The 22,668-nt window shown below is 40.3% G+C and overlaps 1 protein-coding gene across 1 annotated transcript in view; it reads right to left on the bottom strand.

Moving 5' to 3' along the window:
* LOC309586911 (thiamine transporter 1-like) overlaps positions 1 to 22,668 on the bottom strand; it is a gene marked incomplete at its 5' end in the record, with an annotated part of 56,526 nt that overhangs the window by 20,095 nt on the left and 13,763 nt on the right. The window contains 17 exons of the mRNA XM_082304579.1: positions 1,935 to 2,037; positions 2,832 to 3,014; positions 3,804 to 3,952; positions 4,110 to 4,254; positions 5,605 to 5,760; positions 7,119 to 7,213; positions 8,313 to 8,384; positions 8,825 to 8,941; positions 10,695 to 10,874; positions 11,894 to 12,104; positions 12,598 to 12,834; positions 14,065 to 14,230; positions 16,169 to 18,113; positions 20,002 to 20,214; positions 20,626 to 20,776; positions 21,569 to 21,780; positions 22,169 to 22,271. Coding sequence (XP_082160705.1) covers positions 1,935 to 2,037; positions 2,832 to 3,014; positions 3,804 to 3,952; positions 4,110 to 4,254; positions 5,605 to 5,760; positions 7,119 to 7,213; positions 8,313 to 8,384; positions 8,825 to 8,941; positions 10,695 to 10,874; positions 11,894 to 12,104; positions 12,598 to 12,834; positions 14,065 to 14,230; positions 16,169 to 18,113; positions 20,002 to 20,214; positions 20,626 to 20,776; positions 21,569 to 21,780; positions 22,169 to 22,271 — 4,438 coding nt within the window. The remainder of the gene's footprint in view (positions 1 to 1,934; positions 2,038 to 2,831; positions 3,015 to 3,803; positions 3,953 to 4,109; positions 4,255 to 5,604; positions 5,761 to 7,118; positions 7,214 to 8,312; positions 8,385 to 8,824; positions 8,942 to 10,694; positions 10,875 to 11,893; positions 12,105 to 12,597; positions 12,835 to 14,064; positions 14,231 to 16,168; positions 18,114 to 20,001; positions 20,215 to 20,625; positions 20,777 to 21,568; positions 21,781 to 22,168; positions 22,272 to 22,668) is intronic.

The raw sequence follows: 22,668 nt of genomic DNA on the forward strand, positions 1-22,668 counted from the left end.
CCAGGGAACATTTTGTTAACAGCAATGGCCGCGTGCCTAGGCTGGCATAGGGCCCAGGCACTGCTGCTGTGCCTGTACTGGACATACTGGAACACCAGTGTTACGGAGTTAATTTTCACCGTAGCAGCCCATAGGGTGTTGTGTTTTGGATTTGGACTAAAGCGGGCATTGACAATACACCGATGTTTTAGCTGTTACTGAACGGTGTTTGCACAGCATCGAGGCCTTTTCTTTTTCCCACTCTGCCCTGCCCGTGAGCAGGCTGGGAGGGGACGAGAGGTTGGGGAGGGCACACAACCAGGACAGCTGACCAAAGTCCTATCCATTAAAAGCAGAATCTCCAACTTGTAAAATTGATGCAGATGTATTGAGTCATGCTCCTGCAATCAATTTTGCAGTTGTCTAACTTTATTTTTTATATATATATATATATATACACACACACACACACACACGATTCTATGTAACTACTTATGTAGAACCTTCAAGATCATGGCCTTCTTAAACATAAATTTAGCACTTATTGCCCAAAATCGTGGTTTTGCTGAAGTTAGCGAGCATTTATTATCTGTTTTCTAAGGCAAAACCTGACTCCAAAGTTTACATTTTTTCTTTTTTTTTTTAGTGAACATGGCTTGTATTGCAATTTCATGGCTGTAGCAAACAAATATAAATTAAGCACCACTACAAAATATTAAGAAACTGATCTTTTAAGATGAAGCAATTATTCATACAGTTTCACCATTTGAAATTAATTCTAATTAGCACTGAAAATTCCCATCAAGCTGAAAATTTTACTTTCATGATGCAAAATTTCACTAATTATTACCAAAGGGGTACTATTGTTAAGGCAAATATACAAAATAAAATATTGATGTTTTTCATGCTACAATATTATCTTTATTTTCCAGTGAAAAATGACAACAGTTTGTGACATAGTAAAAAAATCAAAAGAAAATATTTTTTAGTTTTTATACTTTTTTTTTTCCACTCCTATACCTTCATTTTGAAATGCATGGTCTATAAGATACAAGAATTGTAAAACTACTGAAATAACTTGGATAACACCATACAAGGTTCAAGGACAAACTACTTTGAAAAATCCACCCTGCTGAAGGGTACCTAGTGTGATAAGTGGAAGTTCTGCAATTAAACAGTTTACAGGATAGAAGCCAAAGACACCACTGAAAGCTTAGCTAAAAGTCTGTTGGAATAACGAGTTCCTGGACTGTGTATATATTTTTACTAGATGTAGTCATTGTGGGAATAGTATGCTCTATGCAGAAGAGTAGTTCCATTAATGAAAATACTGTCAGGGCTAAATGGTAAAGAAGATGCAGATGTTTCTCTTACCCAGTTTCATCTAACCCTCCTCTGCCACCACCAGGTTGTATTCTCGCCAACAGCTACCGTTCTCAGTGCCTTCCTATTCGAGGGAGCTCCCCCTCCCCATGGTCTAGAAGTTTGTACGGGACTGAATGCCAGGAGTTCTGGATTCTCACTTTGGTTCTACTGTTGCTATTCCATGACCTACCATAAGCCAGGTTAAATCACTTCCCTCCTCATTTCTGGGAAAGAAAGGTATTGCCGACAAAGTAAGACAAAGTACTGATTAGAATGAAGAAGTGATACACAAAGCAGAAGGGACTGCTATTTCTTCCCAGAGAAAAGAAGCTGTTTTCTAAAGTATGTGTTTGTAGGAATGAAACATCTGCCAGAGAAATCTCTCTCAATTCTTACTGGCAAAACGTTAAGGTCCTTTGAGGAAGCACACATCCGAACTACTAAGTATGACTGTTTTAAGGGTTTTTAAAAACATTGTTGTTCTGCGTGATGACTGCTGAAAGGTTAAGAGCTCCCAGACTTGCCAGTCCTTTTCACAGCCAAACCCCCACCAAAATCACAGCCATAGAGTTCTACCCGAAGGGCAATACCATGATACCATGTTCTTGGAACAATGCGGATAAACCTGGACAGGATGGGTGGATTAAAGAAATGCTTGACGTGCCCATTGCTGTTTTCATTACCCAAGAAAACCTGCAAATACACAAACACACAATTAGTTAAAAGGCAGCATTTCAAAAAAACCTTGCTTTTTCTTTTTAAAATTGTTCCAAGCTGTTGCATTAGCCATCCAGCGTAGATGGACTGGCTCATTTCTGATTTTCCATAAGATCACATCCATCTCTTCCTGAAATGCTGGGTCAAAGCTAGTTCAGGCCAGCAATATCTGAGTCTGAATGAATTAAACAGCCTCTGTTTCCATCCACACCACAAAATTTGCCATTCTAATTTGGATGGACTAAAAAAAGAAACTTCCCCTATTTTACCTCTGCTAATAGCCCTTGTGGGTTAGATTGGTGTAAGGTGATGTGGGCAACAATATAAAGTACTGTGTCTGCTCTGCGGGTAGCTGGAGCTCTCCAGCTATGTTACAGCAAAACTGCTCACTAACATTAATTTCACGATAAAACCAAGGCAGAAAAAAAGAGCTGAAAAGAGGCCCTGGGAAATCCATTGTTCATTCAAATTAAATGTCCTCATGCATTCAAATTAAATGTCCTCCTTTGCAAATAGCATCAGTTCTGTTTATCATGGTAGTGTTGACTGCATTCTCTACAGATTTGGAGAATTCTTTCCTTTTATTACTGTTAATTACTATGATCAAAATCAGATGGATATTATGACATTATCTGTAGTAACCCTAGCTCCCTAGCATTTTAAAATCCTGTGAGACTATCTCTTTGGCTGGGTATTCTGCCTTTGGGCCTTGACTCTGCTCAGCATCTAAAACCGAGCGATGATACAATTGTCTGAGCTGAGGATGATACCTTTGCCACTGAGCTTGAACCATCTGTATAGGATTTCCACTCTGAGCCTTGGTCGCTGTATAGGATAACATAGGTTTTCACAAAGTTTTCAGCAGATATGGACTTGACCCCCTGGGTTGCAATAGCAGTTATCTTCTTAATTGTGAGGAGATCAATTTGCAGCCACTGTTGGTTGTTGTTGAACTGCAATTGATAAAAAGGGTTGTCTATTAGCAAACATGTCTATGTCTTTATATGCTTAAGTGAAAAATCCTGTTTAAAGATAGTCAAAACTGCATCAAAATGCACCAAAACTGTATCAAAGTGCAGAAGAGTAAAGCTCAGGCAAAAGTCACAAGTGTTCTTGGTGGTCCATACAATTAACCTCTTCACTGCAGATGGTGTATTTGGCGTCTTAAGATTTCCACATTAATTTCCAATACATAATGAAGAATAACACAGATTTATCTCCAGTATTAAAATGCAATACATAATACTTATACCAAATGCTTATACAAAACAGTAGCTTCCAGCAAATCTCAAGGTGCTTTGTGAAGAAATGCAGCTCCATTTTGAAGACACAGAAGCTCACGTGCCTTGCTGGAAGTCATCCAGCCCCATTATCCATTAAGCTGCACTGCCTATAAAGCAACCCAGGAAGGGTTTCTTTAACCCCTTGGAGCCAAATATTCAACTGGTATTAATCTCCTGAAATTAAAAGGGCTATTTCTGCAGGGAAGTGCTGCAGGCTCTGGCCCAGAGGACACTATCCATCTCTCAAAATATGATTTCATTGATGTTGCCAGAAGTTCAGCAAGTTTTCTACTGGAAGAGCTGAATGGACTTCTTCCCAAAGGATGGCTAAAGAGCTGTGAAGTGACCCTCCCACGCTTGGCACTGGACACAGCGTGCAAGGAAGCGCATGAGCGCACAGGCAGCACAAATCTGTTAGCGGTAGCTGTCTTGCTGTCGTCCCTATTTTTCACTTGTTACCTTGGCTCGCCAGGCATTCATTTTTCCTTTCTGATTGAGACGAGCCAGTGAAGGGTCCCATGTGCTAAACCAGGATGTCTTAACAGACGAGGCTGTTATCTGGGTATTCTTGATCTCTCCATTTTCCATTCCAAGTGGCAAAGAGCAACCTGTTAAGAGAAGCAGCATGTTATCTCCAGTTCATCCAAGTAGCCATAGCCTAAGCAACAATGTTGGAATTGAGAACACCCACAATTTTAGCTTCATGTAACGTATTAAGTAAAAAATTTGCCAGAAAGGAAGCACCAGCACACGACCCATTCTTACCATCTACTTCACAGCCTAGGAGCTCCATGCGAAGAGTAGGCCTGTTGTAGGCCTCGGTTGGGTAGACTCTGACGTACCTAGCAATAACAGGGGGATCAATGATGTTCTCTTTTACCCCATAGGCATCGGAATTACCTTCAAAAATCTATTAAAAAAATAAAAAAAAAAAAATCCATACAGAGTTAATTTAATGCAAACACAAGCTTGGATGCTGAAAACCCGCTCTTTTACGAAAGTAGTCTTTTTTTACACCCTTAGCTCCTATCCACTGTGATGGAGCACGCTATGCTGCAGGGCAACTTGAAATATTTCATGGTCCTGTCTTAGCATATTTGGAAGTACCTGAAGGCCTCAGTTCAAATAAGCAACCCATTTCTATGCACTTTATAAGTCTGTAAGAAGACATTAGTAAGGAGGCAAAAGGAGAGGTAAGAGACAACAGGTTTTCCATTCGGGAGCAGAAACCTCAGGGTAAACTGAAGGGAGCTGTAATTGGTAGGGCTGGAGTGGCTGGACATAAAATGAACCTCTTGCAGGGTATGGCCACATTATACAGGCCTTCTGCAGGCAATTCAGACAGTTTAACATTCAACTGTTGTGACAGGACTCCAGCTCGGGGGTCCTCAGTACAAGAAGGACATAGACCTGTTGGAGAGGGTCCAGAAGAGGGCCACAAAAATGATCAGAGGGCTGGAGCACCTCTGCTATGAGGAAAGGCTGAAAGAGCTGGGGCTGTTCAGCCTGGAGAAGAGGGGGCTGCGGGGAGACCTTATTGCAGCCTTTCAGTACCTAAAGGGGGCTTATAAGAAAGATGGGGACAGACTTTTTAGCAGGGCCAACAGCTATAGGACAAGGGGCAATGGTTTTAAACTAAAAGAGGGTAGATTCAGACTAGATATAAGGAAGAAATTTTTTACAATGAGGGTGGTGAAACACTGGAACGGGTTGCCCAGAGAGGGGGTAGATGCCCCATCCTTGGAAACATCCAAGGCCAGGCTGGATGGGGCTCTGAGCAACCTGATCTGGTTGTAGATGTCCCTGCCCATTGCAGGGGGGATGGACCAGATGGCCTTCAAAGGTCCCTTCCATCCCAGAGCGTTCTATGATTGTATGACAGCAGGAAGGCAGGGAGAAGAGGATGATCTAGTCCCAAATGAGGTTGGGCCTGATTTTTAGTTCAGCTTCCTGCTTGCTTCAAGAAGGTGGCATGGGCTTAGGAAACAAAAGTAGGAAGAGATGTCTGTGAGAAAGCCAGACTCTATACGGTCAAGGTCAGAGGGCCAATCTAAACCCCAGTCTAGGAGGTTCTTCACCTTGTAATTTGTCTTCTGGCCTGGATTTGATTAGATTGTTAAATGCCCTTTGGGGCCTCAAGCTGTATTAAGTCTCTGAAGGCCATAATTTTTTCCACTATCTCTTAACATAAAACTATCACCTCACTGCATCATCCAACAATGCTGCCTAGGTTGTCGCAACCCCTATGGCACGTACAGACCTTTTGTGCTGGAGAGCTGTCTCCTTTGAAGGTGTTCCACTTCCGTTTGTCTTTGCTGTAAACGATAAAGAACTTCTGGACGTACAAGGACTTTAAAAACTGCTTGGCTCCCTGCATCTGTATCCCAGTTAACAGAACTTGTCTTTGAAAGTCCACCTAGGAACAGCAAACAGTGTTTATAAAGCCAATAATCCACAGCAAAATCCGTTTCATTCTTTGGCATCTACACAATAGCTTTGAGCCCTGCATTTTAAAACCCACAACACTAACACTCTCAGGAGGAATACAAGCAGATGCCAGAGTCCAAATTTATGCTGTCTCTGTCATTTCATTTGTGTATTTATTTGTGGGTGCATTTAATTTCAGAGGCCATTTTACAGTGTTCAGCACAGCACCACAAAGACACCTCAAAAATATCTGTGTTGCCGTGCTAGGCAGAGCTCTGCTGTCCTCATTTTACAGATAGGCAAAAGGAGTATAGAGAAATTCAAGGCTCACATTTTCATAAGCTGCCTCTAGTTTGGATACCCAGGCTGAGAAAAGGCATATGACATTCTGAATTGCTGAAAAGCCACCATTCCTGCTGGTATCAGATCCAAAAACTTAGCACATAAAATCAAATCAGGAAGATATTCCTATCAGCAGTGAAACTCATTCTTTGGGATATGCCCTCCACATCTCTCCATGCTTTACTGCAATAGCCTCAGCTTCTCACTACCATGTCCCCTATCAAATTCTTTCTCTTCCCAACATTATTTCCAGTTCCACATGAGATCCCCCAACCTTCTCCCCCTACTTCACCTCCGCTAACTTGCTAGCATGTCAAATGTTAGCAAGCCAAACATAACAGCCACCTGTTGAACTTACCCTGCAACACTAGTTTGAGTCTTTTGTTTCTCCCAACTGCCAATTTTAATGAGATTTGTAAGAAATCAACTATCTTCCCTAAATTTGGGTGCAAAATGGCTATCTGGTAAAAAAGTGATTGGGATGGAAGAAGTGAGGTGACTGAATGATATAGTGCTTGAAGCCATAATTATAAGCTTAATTTCCCTGTGAAGCCACACTGTGCTATGTTGGACATCAAAGCATCCAAAACAAACACACACAAAACTATCTGAAGCAATGTTTGAGAGTATTACACTTTAAATGATCACCCAAACATACATACATAAGGGTAAATATATACTGTTAGGTAGATGGAGGGAAAAAAAAAAGTAATGAAAAGAATGACTCCATTTGCCTACAAAACAGTTACAGTCTAAATTGTGAGGGTAACTCTCCAGTCAATGGGCCTCAATAACAGTAGAGACTGGGTTACTCCAGGGGAGGTGTACAGTTTATGGCATCACCGGTCAAGCTTGCTGCATCTTTTCAGTTTTCCCCAGCAGGCTTCTCAGCCAGAACAAGAGGAGCTTGACCTTTTAAAACAAGTTGCAGGAAAATCACAACACAGGATTGTATGGCCATACCCAGGCTCAATGATGGTCAAGCACATGTTATACCAACCATACCTGGATCCAAGGGAGTTCTTCTCTTTTCATTATAGTGCTCCAAGCATTGTATGTTCCGGAATTGTGTAATCGGGCTAACTTAGGTTCCCAATAGTCTAGACAGAAAGTATGAATAAAGCAAGAATTTAAAGAGAGGTACTGAAAAAAAAAAAAAAGTGGAGGCTGTAACTAGCTACTGCTGTTGAGTGTTTCAGTTCTTTTCCAATCTGTCTTGGGGAAAAAACCCCAACCAATAGACTCCAAAACCATAACCTAGGATAATTTGGACATGGTCAGCAACTGCAAGTCTGCTGTTACCTGCAAAGTTTTATAGTTGGTAGAATGACTTTAAAAATAATAGCCTTTTATGTAATGTACTGTCTACTGATTTGGAACCAGGGTCTAGAGTTTGCTAAACAAGTTTTGGCTGCCAGTGGGATCAGACACAAAATGTGCTCTACGTTCATGGCAGACAGCTTCCCTCTGCATAAGGAGGTTTCCATGTTACCAACCAATATGAAATATATATGACAACACAGCTTTCAAGCCTTCATAACACTGTGGTGGGAAATGAAGAAAAAAAATTAAATCCACATAAAAATCAGTTTTCCAAAATAAGTAATTTGTTTGTTATTTCACGGGAAAGGATGTGTTTTCCTGCATGTGTGTGTAACCTGTATACCTTGATTTGCCACTGTCCATGTAAAATTCGATCAGTTTCTCTATCAAATGATCCCACTTTTATACCAGGAATAAACTTCATAAATTAAAGACTCTGTCATTGCTCTGGATGCCAGGTTCCCAAATCTTTCATAACAGATACACTTTGTCCTTTCACATCTCATACCGCAGGCAAATCTCAAAAGCTTTTTGAACACTTGCTGTTGATTTTCAAGCAGGGAACCCAAAGGACAAGAAGATGAAGCTGGATTTGTTCCACGTCATCCAGCAGGCCACAGACAGAGGACTCCCCGACTCTCAGGCTTGTGATACTGACAGTAGACCTGTTACACTGTTAAAATACAATGATGAGGGCTACCTAATACAGCTCACAGTCTCTGCTTGCAGCACCGGAGAGCTTTTTAACCTGACAGGTGATTCACTGCTGAACTGATCTTGTAAGACACATCATGAGACACCAAAAGAATACGGAACTGCAATACCTTGCGGGGGATATTGAAGAGCATGCCTGGACTTTTTCAAGTATGAACTCACCTACGTGATCTGAAGCGCTGATTTGCGAATCGAGTATAACTCCACTTGCTAGGCCCATTGGAATCCTGCAGTCTAAAGAGAGCACAGTAAGTTTGTTAAAGAAAAGGAGGACTATTCCAATATATATTCTGGTGGAATCTTCTAAGACAATATAATTCAGAACAATTCTTAGTAATACTGTAACATCACCCGTCTCTTCCCAGAGGAGGCCAAGTTAATCTCTGCAATTTCTCTCAGCAGATTAATCCACTGGTCACTGTGAGGAAACCTCAAATTCAAAGCTAGTATGCTAAAGGAATAAAAGTAACTCGAACCAGTATGCTAGAGCCTAAACATTTTTTCTTCTAGAATAAATTTACAGTAACCAGTCCACGTCATCTCCTTGAAAGCACAGAGAATCTGCTTTGGGTTTTTGCAGAACAATCTCCCAAATTTATTTTTAGTGATCCTGAAAGGGTAGAGATGGCTTTACAGCTTGACTCCCCCAGCCAAAAAACACCTTAGTTCAGTACCTTTCTCTATAACCAAATAGGACGCCTGCATTCCTGCTTGCTGATATTCCCCCACTTCAGTGTCTACTAGCCACCAGCCAGGTCTCTGTGGTTTCATTTCAATTGTTCTAAATGAGCCTTGAAAAAAATGGAAGAGAAACGTATCAGAAATGTTAGCATTATAAGGTTGATGTTAGCAAGGCTGGATGTTAAACCAAAGACCATCCTATGACTTAATCCGGAAAAAGTAAATAACCTGCTATGCATTGCAGAGAGAGCAATAACTACCACCATCTCAATTATTTTTTCTTAGCAAGCAAGTTCCAGCTGGAGACTGAGATTGGAATGAAGTGACCAGATCAAAACCTAGCCTTTGCTGCTGGTGCAAAGTACAAAACCTTGATGCCTGTGTGTAACAACAGATATCTGCACAGTGCCGAGCCACGTAATGAACAGCGCTATTAAGTTTATTACATAATGGGGGGATGTTAATTCTGTGATGCTGATTATAGTTCTTACTCCTGCTGCCCCAGTGTGTTGTAATACAAAGGATGGATGTAAAGAAACCAAAAGGAGATGCGGGAGAATGAGATGTATGGGCTCTCCCCTCACTTTCTGCACGCTCCAGGAGGGCCAAGGGTTGGGCAGGAAGCAGAGATGGTTTAGGCCGTTTGCTGCACTTCTTAGAAAGCACAGGACATGCTTCATTGTTTTTCTTATATTCCTAGTTAGTGCAGACATGATAATTCTGGTTCCCATTTAAACAAAAACATATGGAAATGTCATAGTGAAAAACATCACCTTAAAAAGCTTAAATAGTGAATAAACCACCTAATGTTCACTAAAATAAACTCCTATTATTCCAAGCCAATCCCATTATTTTGATCTCCTTGTTTCCCATTTCGTGTTTTTTTTTTTTTTTTTTTTTTTTTTTTTTTTTTGTGGGTTTTTTTTGTTTGTTTGGTTTGGTTTTGGGGTTTTTTTTGTTTTGTTTTGTTTTTTCTCCTGTTGATTTGGTTTTTTCTTTTTTAAAACAGTTGTAGCTGCCAATACAGGCTTCATAAGTGCTGTTATTGCACACTCACACTGCTGACAGTGATGGGCAAAGGAGTATATCCTGTGGCCTAATTAATGCTTTTTTGCCTGTTTCCTTTCTCTCTGGACATAAGCATCCTCCTAGGGCTCACATTTGTTCTTTCTCTTCTGTATCACACTCACTCATCTTGACATTATAAAAATAAATCCTCCCCATACTGAGCCAGATACCAGTAGTCTTTCCCAGCAAACATCAGTGAGACTTCAGTGGTATTGAAGCCTGGGGACGCATGAACAGGATTGCTGCGCTACTGTACGTGTGTCACTTCACAAGGAATTGGTGGCTGACACTGTCCTACTGACTTCCGTTTTCCAAGACTGACCTTTACTGTTGAGCACCTTCCAAAGCCAAGCCCAACACTATAACCTACTTCGCAGGTAGGATAAGAGAGATGCAATAAAGGAGAGAAACCCACTCATGCTCGCACATCTGGTGAGTGGCAAGGAAAGCGCAAAACAGAAGGCAGTGCTGCAGCCCATACTGCTATTAATTTTCCATACATATCCCTTCTCATCTGAGAGGAAGACATTTGTCCAAGAACTTTTGTCTGAAACTTTACTCATATTTCCAGTTTTAGAGGACAGCAATGTTATCTTTACTTCCTCCCATCCCACAGTGTTAAGTGAGGTGCACAGTAATGATTTTCCTTCTGACCATCATAGGCAAATGAACGGTCAGTGCTTTCAAACTCTTTCTTACTGTGCCCAAAGCCAACCTCTGTTCACCTCTACATTGGTATGCTGACAACAGACTGCAACGGCCGCCCCTTAGAACTTATTCTGCTCTGATACTTACCTGGAAGGAGCGTGTATGTACCAAGCTGATGCTTTGGCTCTCCTTGTTCTATGAAGGTCTGTCCATGAAAATGAACAACATGAATGTCTTTTGGCCCACCCATATTCAGCAAATGCCATCGGACCAGTTCACCTTCATACATCTTCAAGCCTTGCAAATTGTAGGTAATCCCATTAATGGCTGAAAAAAAAAATTGTTAGTAAGGAAAACCGCTCACAAAACAGATCTCAAAGTGCTAGAATGTAGTTATTAAAATGAGTAAAATATGTAATGAAGTAATGCAGTTGGGAAAACCACCACTTTTTCCAATTCAAAGTGCTACGCACATTATAGCCCATGTACATCAATTCAGAAAATCCAGGGACCTCACCAGAGGATTTAAGCACAGTTTGCTTGCAACACATGGCAGCCAGGAGAACAAGGAGGTGTAAGAAATTAAATGTCAGATGAGAACATCAGGCCCAAAAGAAAGGACAGATATCCAAACCGTGTTCTGCAGCTTACATTTCCACAGCTGTACAGTCACAACTGACACCTTCGATTAATAACTGATTGTATAGACCACATTTTCAAAAGGCAGATTCCACTTCTCAATGTGCCTTTTTCAAATGTGATCACTTACAGCATACAAGCATCAGATTTTCAAAGACAGAAGCATAAGAGTTTCATTACTGACCATTATTATTTCACAGAGAAAAAAGGGTTACCGTTGAACAGTCAGCCACTTAACTCTACGTGACTAAAATCTCTGTGTCCACAGAGAGGTGTATGAAGGGCTGTCCTACAGCTGCTTCGAATTACTCAGTAGAACTAGTTGATTTGTCAAGTTATTACAATATCTTTTAATTTCTTGCAAAAAGTTTTCAGGGTATTAGCTTCTTAGTGAAAAGAGGGTTTTTTTGTTTTCTTTTTTCTTTTTTAAATATGGGTGGTAGATGTATGCATGTGTGAGATTCTGTTGAAAGTTTCAGTCTAATATGTCCTTTCTTCATTTTAATAACAAATTTCCAGTCAATGAGAATCTTTACATATAAAACTATGACTATTATAGGTACTATGGAGAACAACAAAAAAACCCATTCACATAATTAGCGTGTAGAATTTACTCATGTTCAAAGGCACTGTGAGCTGAGATACTTCCCCCAACACCTTCCCCTCTACCCCAATAAACTGAATACTTGGCAAAATGAAATAAGTACCATAGAATTTGTGGCATTGCTGCATTTCCTGGGTCTTCTCAGTACAAGGCCTTCTAGAACGTTTGTCAAAGTACCAGCTTTTCTCTTCATCGAAGACCATAAAAAGCAAGAAAAAGTCTCGTGTCGATGTTCTGCTGTTGTTTGACTTACTGAAGGTTCCTTTTTGACAGATCAGTATTGGCCCAATCAAACCAGAGTGAATATCTTTCTCCTAGAAGGTAATAAACTCACATTAGATATAAAAGCGGATTTCCCAAAAGATGTCAAAAAAGACATAGCAGTCTATAGAAATGCATCAGGCCCTAAAAAGTTAAAGCAGAGGCCAGAATTGCTGTTGCCTTGTATCTTTACTTTCCCCTGCTCAGTCTACCAAGGCGTTCCCCAACTTCAATTCTTCCACAGCTTATATCCTCTTTTAACTAAGTGTAACAGATTAGATGTCAGATGGGAACATCAGGCCCAAAGTAAAGGACGGCTATCCAAAACATGTTCTGCAGTTTACATTTCTACAGCCATACAGTAACATTGTCTGGAGATATTAAAAACCTGACGGGATGTGGTCCTGGATAACCTACTCTAGCTGACCCTGCTTGAGTTGGGGGGGGTGGACAAGATGATCTCTAGTGATCCCTTCCAACATAAACGTTTCTGTGATTCTGTAATCAACCCCAGCAACACTACCACTTCTATTCTGATTTCCTTACCAGATTTAAATCGGAGTAGTAGATCCAGGACCGACAAGCTGCTCCTGCCTGCACAGGTCCCGATCGCCTGTTTGCATACCATACGTATATATAACTGTTATTTGGCTGAACTTCGTCATCTTCCTTAAACCAAGCAGTAGATTCATCATCATAAATGCTTCCCTCAGAGGACTTTTCATAGAAGAGTCCATGAGCATGGAGGGAATATGGTCTGGATGCCAGATTCTTAAAATGAACCTTAAAAAAAAAAAAAAAAAAAAAAAAAGAAGAAACAGATTCTGTTCAGCAAATTCAGGCCTAAACCAAAGTGCCCACATAATATGTTCCCATGACCTCAAGCCCAGGTCAAGATTTGCATAATGATTACAGGCTATGTTGTGCGTGGCAAAGCTGGCAGGGATAGTTTTTGACAGCTCCCTGCAGTCACCCTCTTTGATGCAGGTAGTTAATTAAAAAGTAAAAAGCATGAGTCTAACTCTGTCTTCCACTGAGTCTAGGTTCCTAGGATTTTTACTGCTGCCCTTTGCACCTGCATATGCTTAGTTACAGCAAGCAGGGAGATGGGGAGTTTCTACCTCTTATGCTTTGCTACACAGTCGTACTGAAGGGCACAAAATAGTAACACTAGACCTCTGTATGTATTGCTCTCACTGAAATCAGTGCTTCTTGCTTGTCCCAAGGAAGCACGAGGATAGGGAGATTACATGTTTACCTCTCCTTAGAGATTGATGCTCCCAAGCTAAAATAGCCGCTTTCTTTTCTTACTCATGTTTTTAAATGTAGCTCAACGTGTTCCTGTTGCGCACTACTCGTACTGAAATAAGCAGAAAGCAGTGAGATCTGCTCTCCCCATCTAAGTCCATCCCTGTATATTGGAAGACTGGATGAAGAAGGATGAGAGAAGGGAAGCTCTACAGCAATGTGCTTCCTAATGCAAATACACCACTGTATCACCAGGGATACAGTTCCTCCCCATCCTTGTTTTTTGTATTGGAACTAATCAACCCATTTACAGCAAAAGTTTTCAGAGGAAAATACACTTTTGGGACAAATATATATATTAGTCTTGAATACAAGTTTCCTAATTTCTTTAAAAAAAAAATTAAGAAGCTCCCTTTACATATAAAAAGTGATATTTTCAGACCAGTCTGGGTTTGAAAAACTTTTTTTTTTTTTTAAATGTTAAACTCAAATCTCATTTTACATTAGACTGATAAGGCAGTATTTAATGTTAGGAAACATACGAAAACCAGAAGTGAATTTACTGTGGATAGGAGAGAAAACGGATGTGTTTCAAAGAAACACATCACTGTGCTTGTATGTCCACAATGCAATTGCTAGCTTTGAAAACTGTTTCCCCATCATGATCTTTTAAAAATTTGTGGTATTTTTAGACCCATTCTATCTCACACTGTAAGACTGCCATAAGAATCTTATCCTGCACACATATTCAAAACATTGACCTACTAGGATAACATCGTCCACTTCAGCCCGGATAACTGGCCCCAGGATGCCAAGGTGCTCTCTATATTCGTCTTCATCCTGAGGAGTCGTAAAGGTACTGTCTGTATAGCTTTCGAAAATCACCTTATATGTGGTGCCATCTTTACAGGTTTTGTCATCCATCATTGTACTGAAAGGAAATCCCCAATTAAAAACCCACACAGTGAATCAGAAATAATAGCTTTGATGAAATCTGCGAACTCATACAGCAGGAACATTTTAGAATATAAAGAATAACCACACAAATAAATGTCAGATGATTCTGAAAATCATGACTTGCAATGTTTAAGCAATTCTAGTTCTACAGTTGTATACGAGATCCTTCAAAGATTTGGTCAGCTATCACTGGAAAAACTCCAACTAGTCTCCGAAAACCCACCTGAGCTCTATTTTCCTTTTTTACTATTAGCCTTAATAATCTGAATCAGAGCTTAGCTCAGAGTGTAGTGAGCCTACCACCTATCCCCTACTGTCTCACAAATGTACCTTCTCTGGAAAGCTAACAAAAACACATTTTACATTTTATTATGTCTGCATTTTGCAGCACAGAGGTGGTAAGAAAAAAATAAGCTTTTAGGCATTCAAAGCATTCTTCAGATCTTAAACAGAAGCACCAAAACGCTATTATTCTGATAAAACATAGTATGATTCCCTATAAACCTTGCCTCATTATCAATTCTTCAAAAAACAGAAAGTTAACCGAAGTCATCTAGGAGGAGAGAAGGCTGGCTTTCAGCTCTTCAACACACTGAGACTACATATGCCATGGCCTCTTAATTTCACTGGAACTAAGCACCTCACACCAGCTGAGGATGAACCTCACTGGGGAGATCTATACAGAGCCCTGAGCATAAGGATTTCTTTATTTTGCAAGTGCGCAAAGAAACTGTCTGTGGTTTCTGCCATTTTTGCAAGTGCCATTTATATGGACTGAGATGAGGCAGGAGTAAACCTGAAGAATACTGAAAAAGTGGGGGTGAAAATATCTATCAAAAAAAGTGAAATTCAATTTGAGAAATAATATATGTTTGGAGCTGAATTTTATATAATGATAATTTTCTTCCTCCTGTTTTTGCCGCTTTCGAATAAAAACTGAAATTGTGCCAGTTTTGGTCTTGTTCATTTTGAGGGCCACACAAAGTTCAGCTTTTTGATGAAAAGTGACCAGGAATTCTACACATTGTAGGGTGAGCACTGATCCTAATTTGTATGAATTAAGATAATGAATTTTTAGGACAAAGTGTCTCTCAACTCACATATACTCTTTGCTGTGGCACAGTGGCCAGTCTTCCATGACAAAATGTAAGAAACCCCGTCAACGTTAGGGTTTGTGATATAGTCACCTTCTGATTTCTCTGAACAGTAGGAACAACAATGCAGTAATTCATGCAGCTTCATTTTTACTTTAAGGCAGTCACCAGTGTGGTTAATCATTCTGCATCTTTCATGTATTTTTCAGTACTGCAGCCTTGTGAAGTTGGAAAGTGCTATTATCCCATTTCACAATAGAGTACTGAGACACCAGAACCACTTCTTGCTAGTGCTAGAAGCTGTGATTTCATCCTGCCTATAAGAACATCCTGCCTGTATTAGATCAGGCAGTCCATTAAAGTCCTGGAAAGACTTTATACAAGGAGGTCTCTATCTTGTCTCTACTACAGAATCCAAGAAACTCAAGGAGGAAGGAGGTACAACAGGTCATTCAAGTATAACAAAACTAACTGGAAGTTTCCCTCTTGACCTCTTACAGTGGATTTTTCAACTTCTGTTTTAAAGAGTGTTTCTAGTGAGTCTAAAAAAGGGGGTTAAGGGGAAAAAAAAAAGGGGGGGGGGAGAAAAAAAAAAAAAAAAAAAAAGAGTTCTTAGTTGTGTTGCTCTTGATTATAGTAACCTCTCTCTATGACAATCTAGGGGGTCCCAGCCTCCCATGGAAAAATCTTAGGGTTCTGCAACTGAAATGTTGGAAATCACATTACAGATGCTCTTAAATTTATCAGCACGTGAATCAACACTCTGCTAGTATGTATCTGGAGGGTGTGCAAAATGAAAGCAAATGATTTAGCCAAACCTTTTTTTATATCCTGCATAGTTCCAGCAGACCTCTTTAGCTGCAATATAGTATCTCCTCTCATTCCCTTTGCTACGCAGGTAATGTTCAGCAATGTTTTCTGGGTTACGTTGTTCGTTGATATTCACTTTTGGGTCTGTCATGTATGGGTCATCAAAGCTCACATAATGGTATTCGTATTCACCACCTGATGTTTCCTCACTGTAATAGCCTTCCGTAACATATTCGTAGTCTCCATTTTCTTGGGGAAGGCCAATCGTGATCGATGGCTTAAGCTGCCGTGGGGTGAGCGTGTAATTTTGCGACTCTCCATGCCTGGCTCTACTCAGGTCCACTGTATGGTTGGCCTCACTGGGTGCCCCTGTGGTGTTAGAGCAACATGGCAGCGTCGTGTGGTTGGCCTCACCCGGAAACAATGTACGGCCAAACCCTGCCATAGAATTGGTGATTTTTTGGGGCTTTTTACTCCTTGGGCTCAGCAAGTGGGTCATTTTTGGATATTCCTTTTTTTTCCTTCGGATCTTGATGAAGGTTTCAGATGTACTCAAAGTATTATTCTTGTTCCCCTCCTTTCCTTTCAGAGTTGGGTCCATGTGCCTCCCTTTCTGTTTTTTTCCCATTAGATGTGAGAACCCTTGATACTTCGTCATATGTTTCTTATTTATGAATGCTGTACCATTTCTGCCACGATGATTTAACTTACCATTAACAGATTTATCTAAATTTGCCTCTAGTCCCAGACTCCCCTTTGCAGACACCAAATTCCATTCCTCATTTGTCATTTTAGATGAATATTTCCCAGCCCTGGGCAATGATGCTTCTAGTAAGTTCTTCACTAGCGCAGGGCTGGAATTAGGGCTTATATTGCCTAACGTATGATGTAAAGAAGAAGTGTCTGCTTTTTTATCTTTGGATAGCTTGGTTTCAGAGAGGCTGGATGCATTAGACCCATCTCCTACAATGAGGTCCAAAGCAAGTGTCAAGTTAACTCCATGCATGGCATTTTCCATCTTGGTTTCCTCCTCTTCCAGTTCATCATCATCATCATAATCATTTGGAAGCTGGCCAGTTCCCGCCATGTCTCTCTCAGATGTGTTCTCTGTATGATGCGCAGAAGGAGGTGCACTTGTCTTGTTAGAAAGTGAGGTGTTTTTATTTCGTACATGATTTAGAAGGGCACTCATCTTTTGGATGGAGTAAAACTTAATGGCCAGTGAGTTTCGCCTTTTCCTGTTATTGTTAATGTTATAATTTCCTCTTCTGGTGCTTTCCTCTTGATGCTTTTCTGAAAAAAATTCACTGTCCTTTCCATCAGCTGGAAGGTCTTCTGCAACATTCATTTGGCCTTCCCCACTGCTCAGCAAGTGTTCACCTGCAGACATGTTACTATGATCCATTTCATAATTGCTTTGGCTTCTATTCTCAAATACCAAGTCAGCCTTTCCATCACTTGTGCTAGCTAAAAATAAGTCCGCTTCTGCTGTGACTGATGTGTGATTTGACTGGAATGTTTCAGCCTCGATGAGGGGAAGAGGAGTGATACGAGTTTCTAAGAACTTATAGGTGCTTGTGGATTCACTGCTATTTATAGCTGTCAGACCTGAGTCAGCCACCACTTCAGAACTTGCAGCATCAGTGCCTTCATACTGTTCCCAGGCCAGTGCTGTAAGGTTTTGTTTTTCTTCATCACCTGTTGCATTCCTTGAGCTTCGGATGGAGTAAAAAGAAGCCAGGTAATCCTGATAATCCGAATCCTCCTTATCTCCTCCTTCTTCCTGCACCTCTTCTTCAACTGAGGTGGAAACAGCTTTTTTATCAGTCTTGGTGTAAGTGAAATCCACAACAAACGTGTAATCTTCCTCATAGTCACACCTGGCATCTCTGAATCTCAGCCTCATGCCGTAACTCATCTCTGGGGTACCCCAGGACGCTAAAAGCCAAGTACCTGCAATTGAAATAAAAGTGTTTTTCTAAAGTGCAGTAGTTATGACAGTGGACATTGCCTATCGTGTAAGCGGTCAGGGCAAGTTGCTGGGTTTGTTTCTACAGCACCTACTATAGCAGAGTGCTAATCCTCATCTGGGATTTCCATGAGCTCTCATTACAATGAAAAATAATTAATAAATGTTAATAAACAATAGCACATATAAATAAACACATTATACATAAATATACATATATTGTATATATAATGTACATATACAATACATAAATACTAAAAGCTGGAGCTCTTCTCCACAGATTAAGCTGTACCTAGGACCTGAGTCCAAACATAACCCATGAAAGAGATGGCTACGAAAAAGAAAAAGAAACAATATAAAGGATCCTGTGTTTAGATCTGGATCTAAGATGGGGATCTTTTGAGATAAAGTTTTAATTTTGTCCTGCCCTTAGAGTTGTATGCATTGCCACACAGATAGAGCATTCTGAACAGAACAAATAGTTCAGACACAACGTTGACAAACATCTGACAAACATAGTATTTTAAAAGCTTTTGAATGCATAAAGGATGATCTTTAAAGGAATACAGTAATTTGAATTTCCAATCTGGACACAAAACATTAAGCTGCCAATCTGAGGCATCTTAGATTAACTTAAAGGTTTTAATAATCCCTCCAAAACCTAGTCAGAAGATAAGTTCTCCATTTGAAACTAGGATCTGCAGAGAACAAAATACAATCTGTTTCCCTAAACAGCATCAAATCAAGTTCTTTGCTTGTTAAAATTTGGACCTAGCAGAAATGACAGAATAGACAGAATTAACAGAGCTTGAGAAAACCAGCCTTTTTTATTAAAAAGGACATACACAATTTTTCTGTATTTATCAGAGTTTGAAGTGACCTGCATAGCTCTCCTTATTTCTAACAACAGCAAATTTACAAAAGAAAACATGCCCTAGATTGAAAAAACAGATCATATACCAGAATCAAGCAAAAGTACAGCTTCATTACTGGGGATGTTTCCATAAAATCTGATGGAGTTTTAATGATTCCTTAGTCTTGAATAATAAAAGACACTTAACATACAACGCATTTTTAACTTACAAGGTCTTGATGCTCTGCAATCACTGAAAACAAGCTTTGAGGACATAAAGAATTTGTTATTTAAATAGATAAGATACAAAAAACCACTGGTATTTTAAATAGGATAAGGATACCTAAACCTTGTGGGATTTTAGAATGATCGCTAAACACTCACAGCCTTCAATGAGGAAGAATCTCTGTCCTTTTGCAGGTAATTCCATAAGTGTGAACTACACAGGTTTTAGTGTCACCTTTTCAAGACATGGTTTTAATCCTAGTTAGACATTGAGATGTATACCGATGGACCAGTGATCCAATTCAGTCAGGCAGACTCTACTGCTGCTAAATGACCACAAGCCTAAGGTGAGGTGTAGCCACCTTGCCCAGTAATGACTAGCCTAATTTGACAGTCTTGGCCCATTTTAGCTAACTCAGGGTGAACAAGTATGTGGCAAAATTGGGAGTCATACAGTGGAGTTGATACTTGATTGCTTCCAAGCTTCCAAGGACAATCTTATAATTGTCTCAAAATGATCATTGCTAACCCCAATACTAATTGTGAAGTGGGAAAAAAACCCCAACAAACCAAAAAAACCCCAACAAAAAGAACCTCGGTATAGCACGCAATTATGCGGTGTGTTAAGTCTGTGTAGCCAACAAAACTCCATACGCATCAGTTGCACTGGGAAATGATTCAACATTTTCCAGCACTGTGTTTATCTTTGTTTCCTACTTAGGTAAGTCCTTATAGAATGGAGGTTAAAAAAATGTCTTCGAAGAGCTGTCAAACACTATAGTTTTACCACTTACCCACATTGTCCATTTCCACTGTGACCGATTCTCCACTCATTGGGAAAAGGTTCAACACATCTTCGTATTTCCCTTGATACAGAAAAGAGTGCCCCGAAAGGCGAACAGAGACAATCTCATCATGAGTGCCAACACTGGAGAAGTGCCACTGAATCACGCTATCTTGGCAAAATCCAAGGATTTCACTGCTGTCAGACACATAGCCATTTATTGCTAAAAGGAAAGGAAAATAGAAGTGGTCTCAGTGTTTTCAGAGTAAGACTTTTAAAATCTCCTGTTCTTTGATGTCAGTCCACTGAACTGGACTCACATTTGCACCTGGAAATAGACTGGCACAGGGCTGAAACCACAATAGCCTTGATGGAGATTCCAGCTCTGGAAATAGTATCTCTAAGGCAGAGGGGTGCTGACTCAAAGTTAAATAATCCTTGCCTTTGCTTCAGGGTCCAGAACCAGCCTGGTCCCTAAAATATTCCGTATTTCTGTACAGTGCCACCTGGCATGGTTAGAAGTTCACTAACTCTCTTGAGAATTCCCTGATTGCACTACATCTGAGAACAAGCAGTCACTGACTGCTCGGGTTCACGTGAGCTTTCATAATATTCAGCTTGATATCCCACTCACTGTGCATTATGTTTGAGTTATAGAACTTGGGATCATCCCTTTTAACACTGGCAGGGTTGCTGCAGTAGTCCTTGATGTTATCCTCTATGTACCAGCTCTTGTTTTCATCGAACACAGCAAACATTGCCTGCTGCTCCCCATCTGCCTTTTTCTGAAAGACAATCAACACACCAGTTACATTTTTATGAGCAGAGACATGTAGTAAGGACTCACTCCTACTATCTTTCTTACTTACTATGTAAGTGATATAAGCTTCACCAGAGTTGTGGTAAGCGTGATCCAAGGGCTAAGTGAAAGGGAGTAGGGGGTCAAGACTTCAGGGTGACAATCTTACTACTGCAACCGATCTGTGGTGGAGCACCGAACAAGCCACTAGCGCTGCTGATATGCAGATGGTATACGACTGGGCTCTCTGTAAAAGAGCCAGCCTCCTGGTTTGACCTGAACACAAGCTTTTGACATTTTTTTCTCTCAAGTGATGCTTAAATCTTTGACAAGCAAGATTTCAACGGATGGCAGAGAGAACCGCTCTCCTAGAACTCTCCCATGCTGTTTGGGTTGCTCTGGATTCAGTGCTGCCCGAGATTGTCAGATCGTGTCGAGTTATATCTGTTACAGAAAGGGACCAGCCCAGATCTGAATGTCTTTAGAGTGTGAAAGTATAATAGCAGCAGGAAAGTTTATTATCAAAGTCTAGAAACAGACTTTCAAGTCAGGCTGACCTTTTATTGAAATGCTGCTCTTGCTAAGAAAATGAGAATATAATTCCTCTACCGCTGTGGACAGTTAGAGGACTGTTTCTTCAAGTCATTTCCTCAGGAGCCTATTGTTTTAATTGCTCTCTATGCAACAGGTCTCCAAGAGGAGCAAAACCAATTTCGCTGAAGATCAAATAACATTATTTGAGCAAAATCTGTCTCTAAGAGGTTGCCAGACATGTTACCTGCACACCCTTCTGCGTCAATGCTTCACTTTTACAAATCAGAAGTGGGCCAATCAGTCCAGAGGCTATGTCTCTCTCAATATCTACAGCGCTATGATATAGCCTTGTGATACATTGTGCATCCTGTGCAGTGGGTTGGTCCGTTTTAGCAATTTTCCATTCGTAAGTGTATGTCTTTCCTGGTTCAATTCCTCTACTCTGGGTTTCATTGCCTAAGGAAAAATAGAGGAGGAGAACAGTAATGATACAAACTTAGAGCCAGATCTTTGTATAACATCTATGTAACATATATAACACCTTTTAATGAAATTGGTGCAGTTTCAAGGTACCTCTGAGATAACAAGTTCAGCATGAACTTTTGTCTCTCTCTCAAATCACAAACAAGAACAGAAAGCTAAGACACCAAAAAAGCGTATTTGTCTATGCTTTGCAGCTAATACCTTGGTTTCTCTATAAGGCAACACAACAGGTCAGCAGAGGCAGAGTAGAGAACTGAGGTCTCCCAGTCAGGCACACTCCCAGCCACAGCATCGCCTTCAAAGCAATGAAACCCTCCACAACAGTTAGCAGTATGCAAAATGTAATTCACAAATTTCTTACCTGTGGCATCCAGAGGATAATCAGCTCCTTCCGCACTCTTTGAAAGTGTCACTCCATGGAAGTAAATGCTGTAGGGTCGACTGGCCTTATTTTTGAATACAATCTATATTTATAGGCAAATGAAAAAAAAAAAAAAAAAAAAAAAGAATTTATTATTCAGCAAATCCTTGTCTGAATACATAACAGTTTCAACTACAGTGAAATTTGCTTGGTTTCAGCCCAGGCGGTGCTGGAAAGGCAAAGAGATGTCTTAAATATTGTCTGATAATATAAACACACAGTCTAAATGCTGCTGGTACCCTGCTGCTGGGCTTTGTAGAGCCTATTGAGTGAAGTTCAGCTTCTTGCATCTGGTCTCTGGAAAATCTAAAAAGAACACTTGTTCTTCCAGCTACTAGGCACACGCTACCTCAGGGAATATGAAGTTATTGACTAAAGCTCGTAAGAACCTTCAATATGGGAGAAAAATTTAAACAGCTTTAAAAACCAATCTTGTCCCA

Source organism: Platalea leucorodia (assembly GCF_965183815.1).
Source record: "Platalea leucorodia genome assembly, chromosome: 2".
Lineage (NCBI taxonomy): Eukaryota > Metazoa > Chordata > Aves > Pelecaniformes > Threskiornithidae > Platalea > Platalea leucorodia.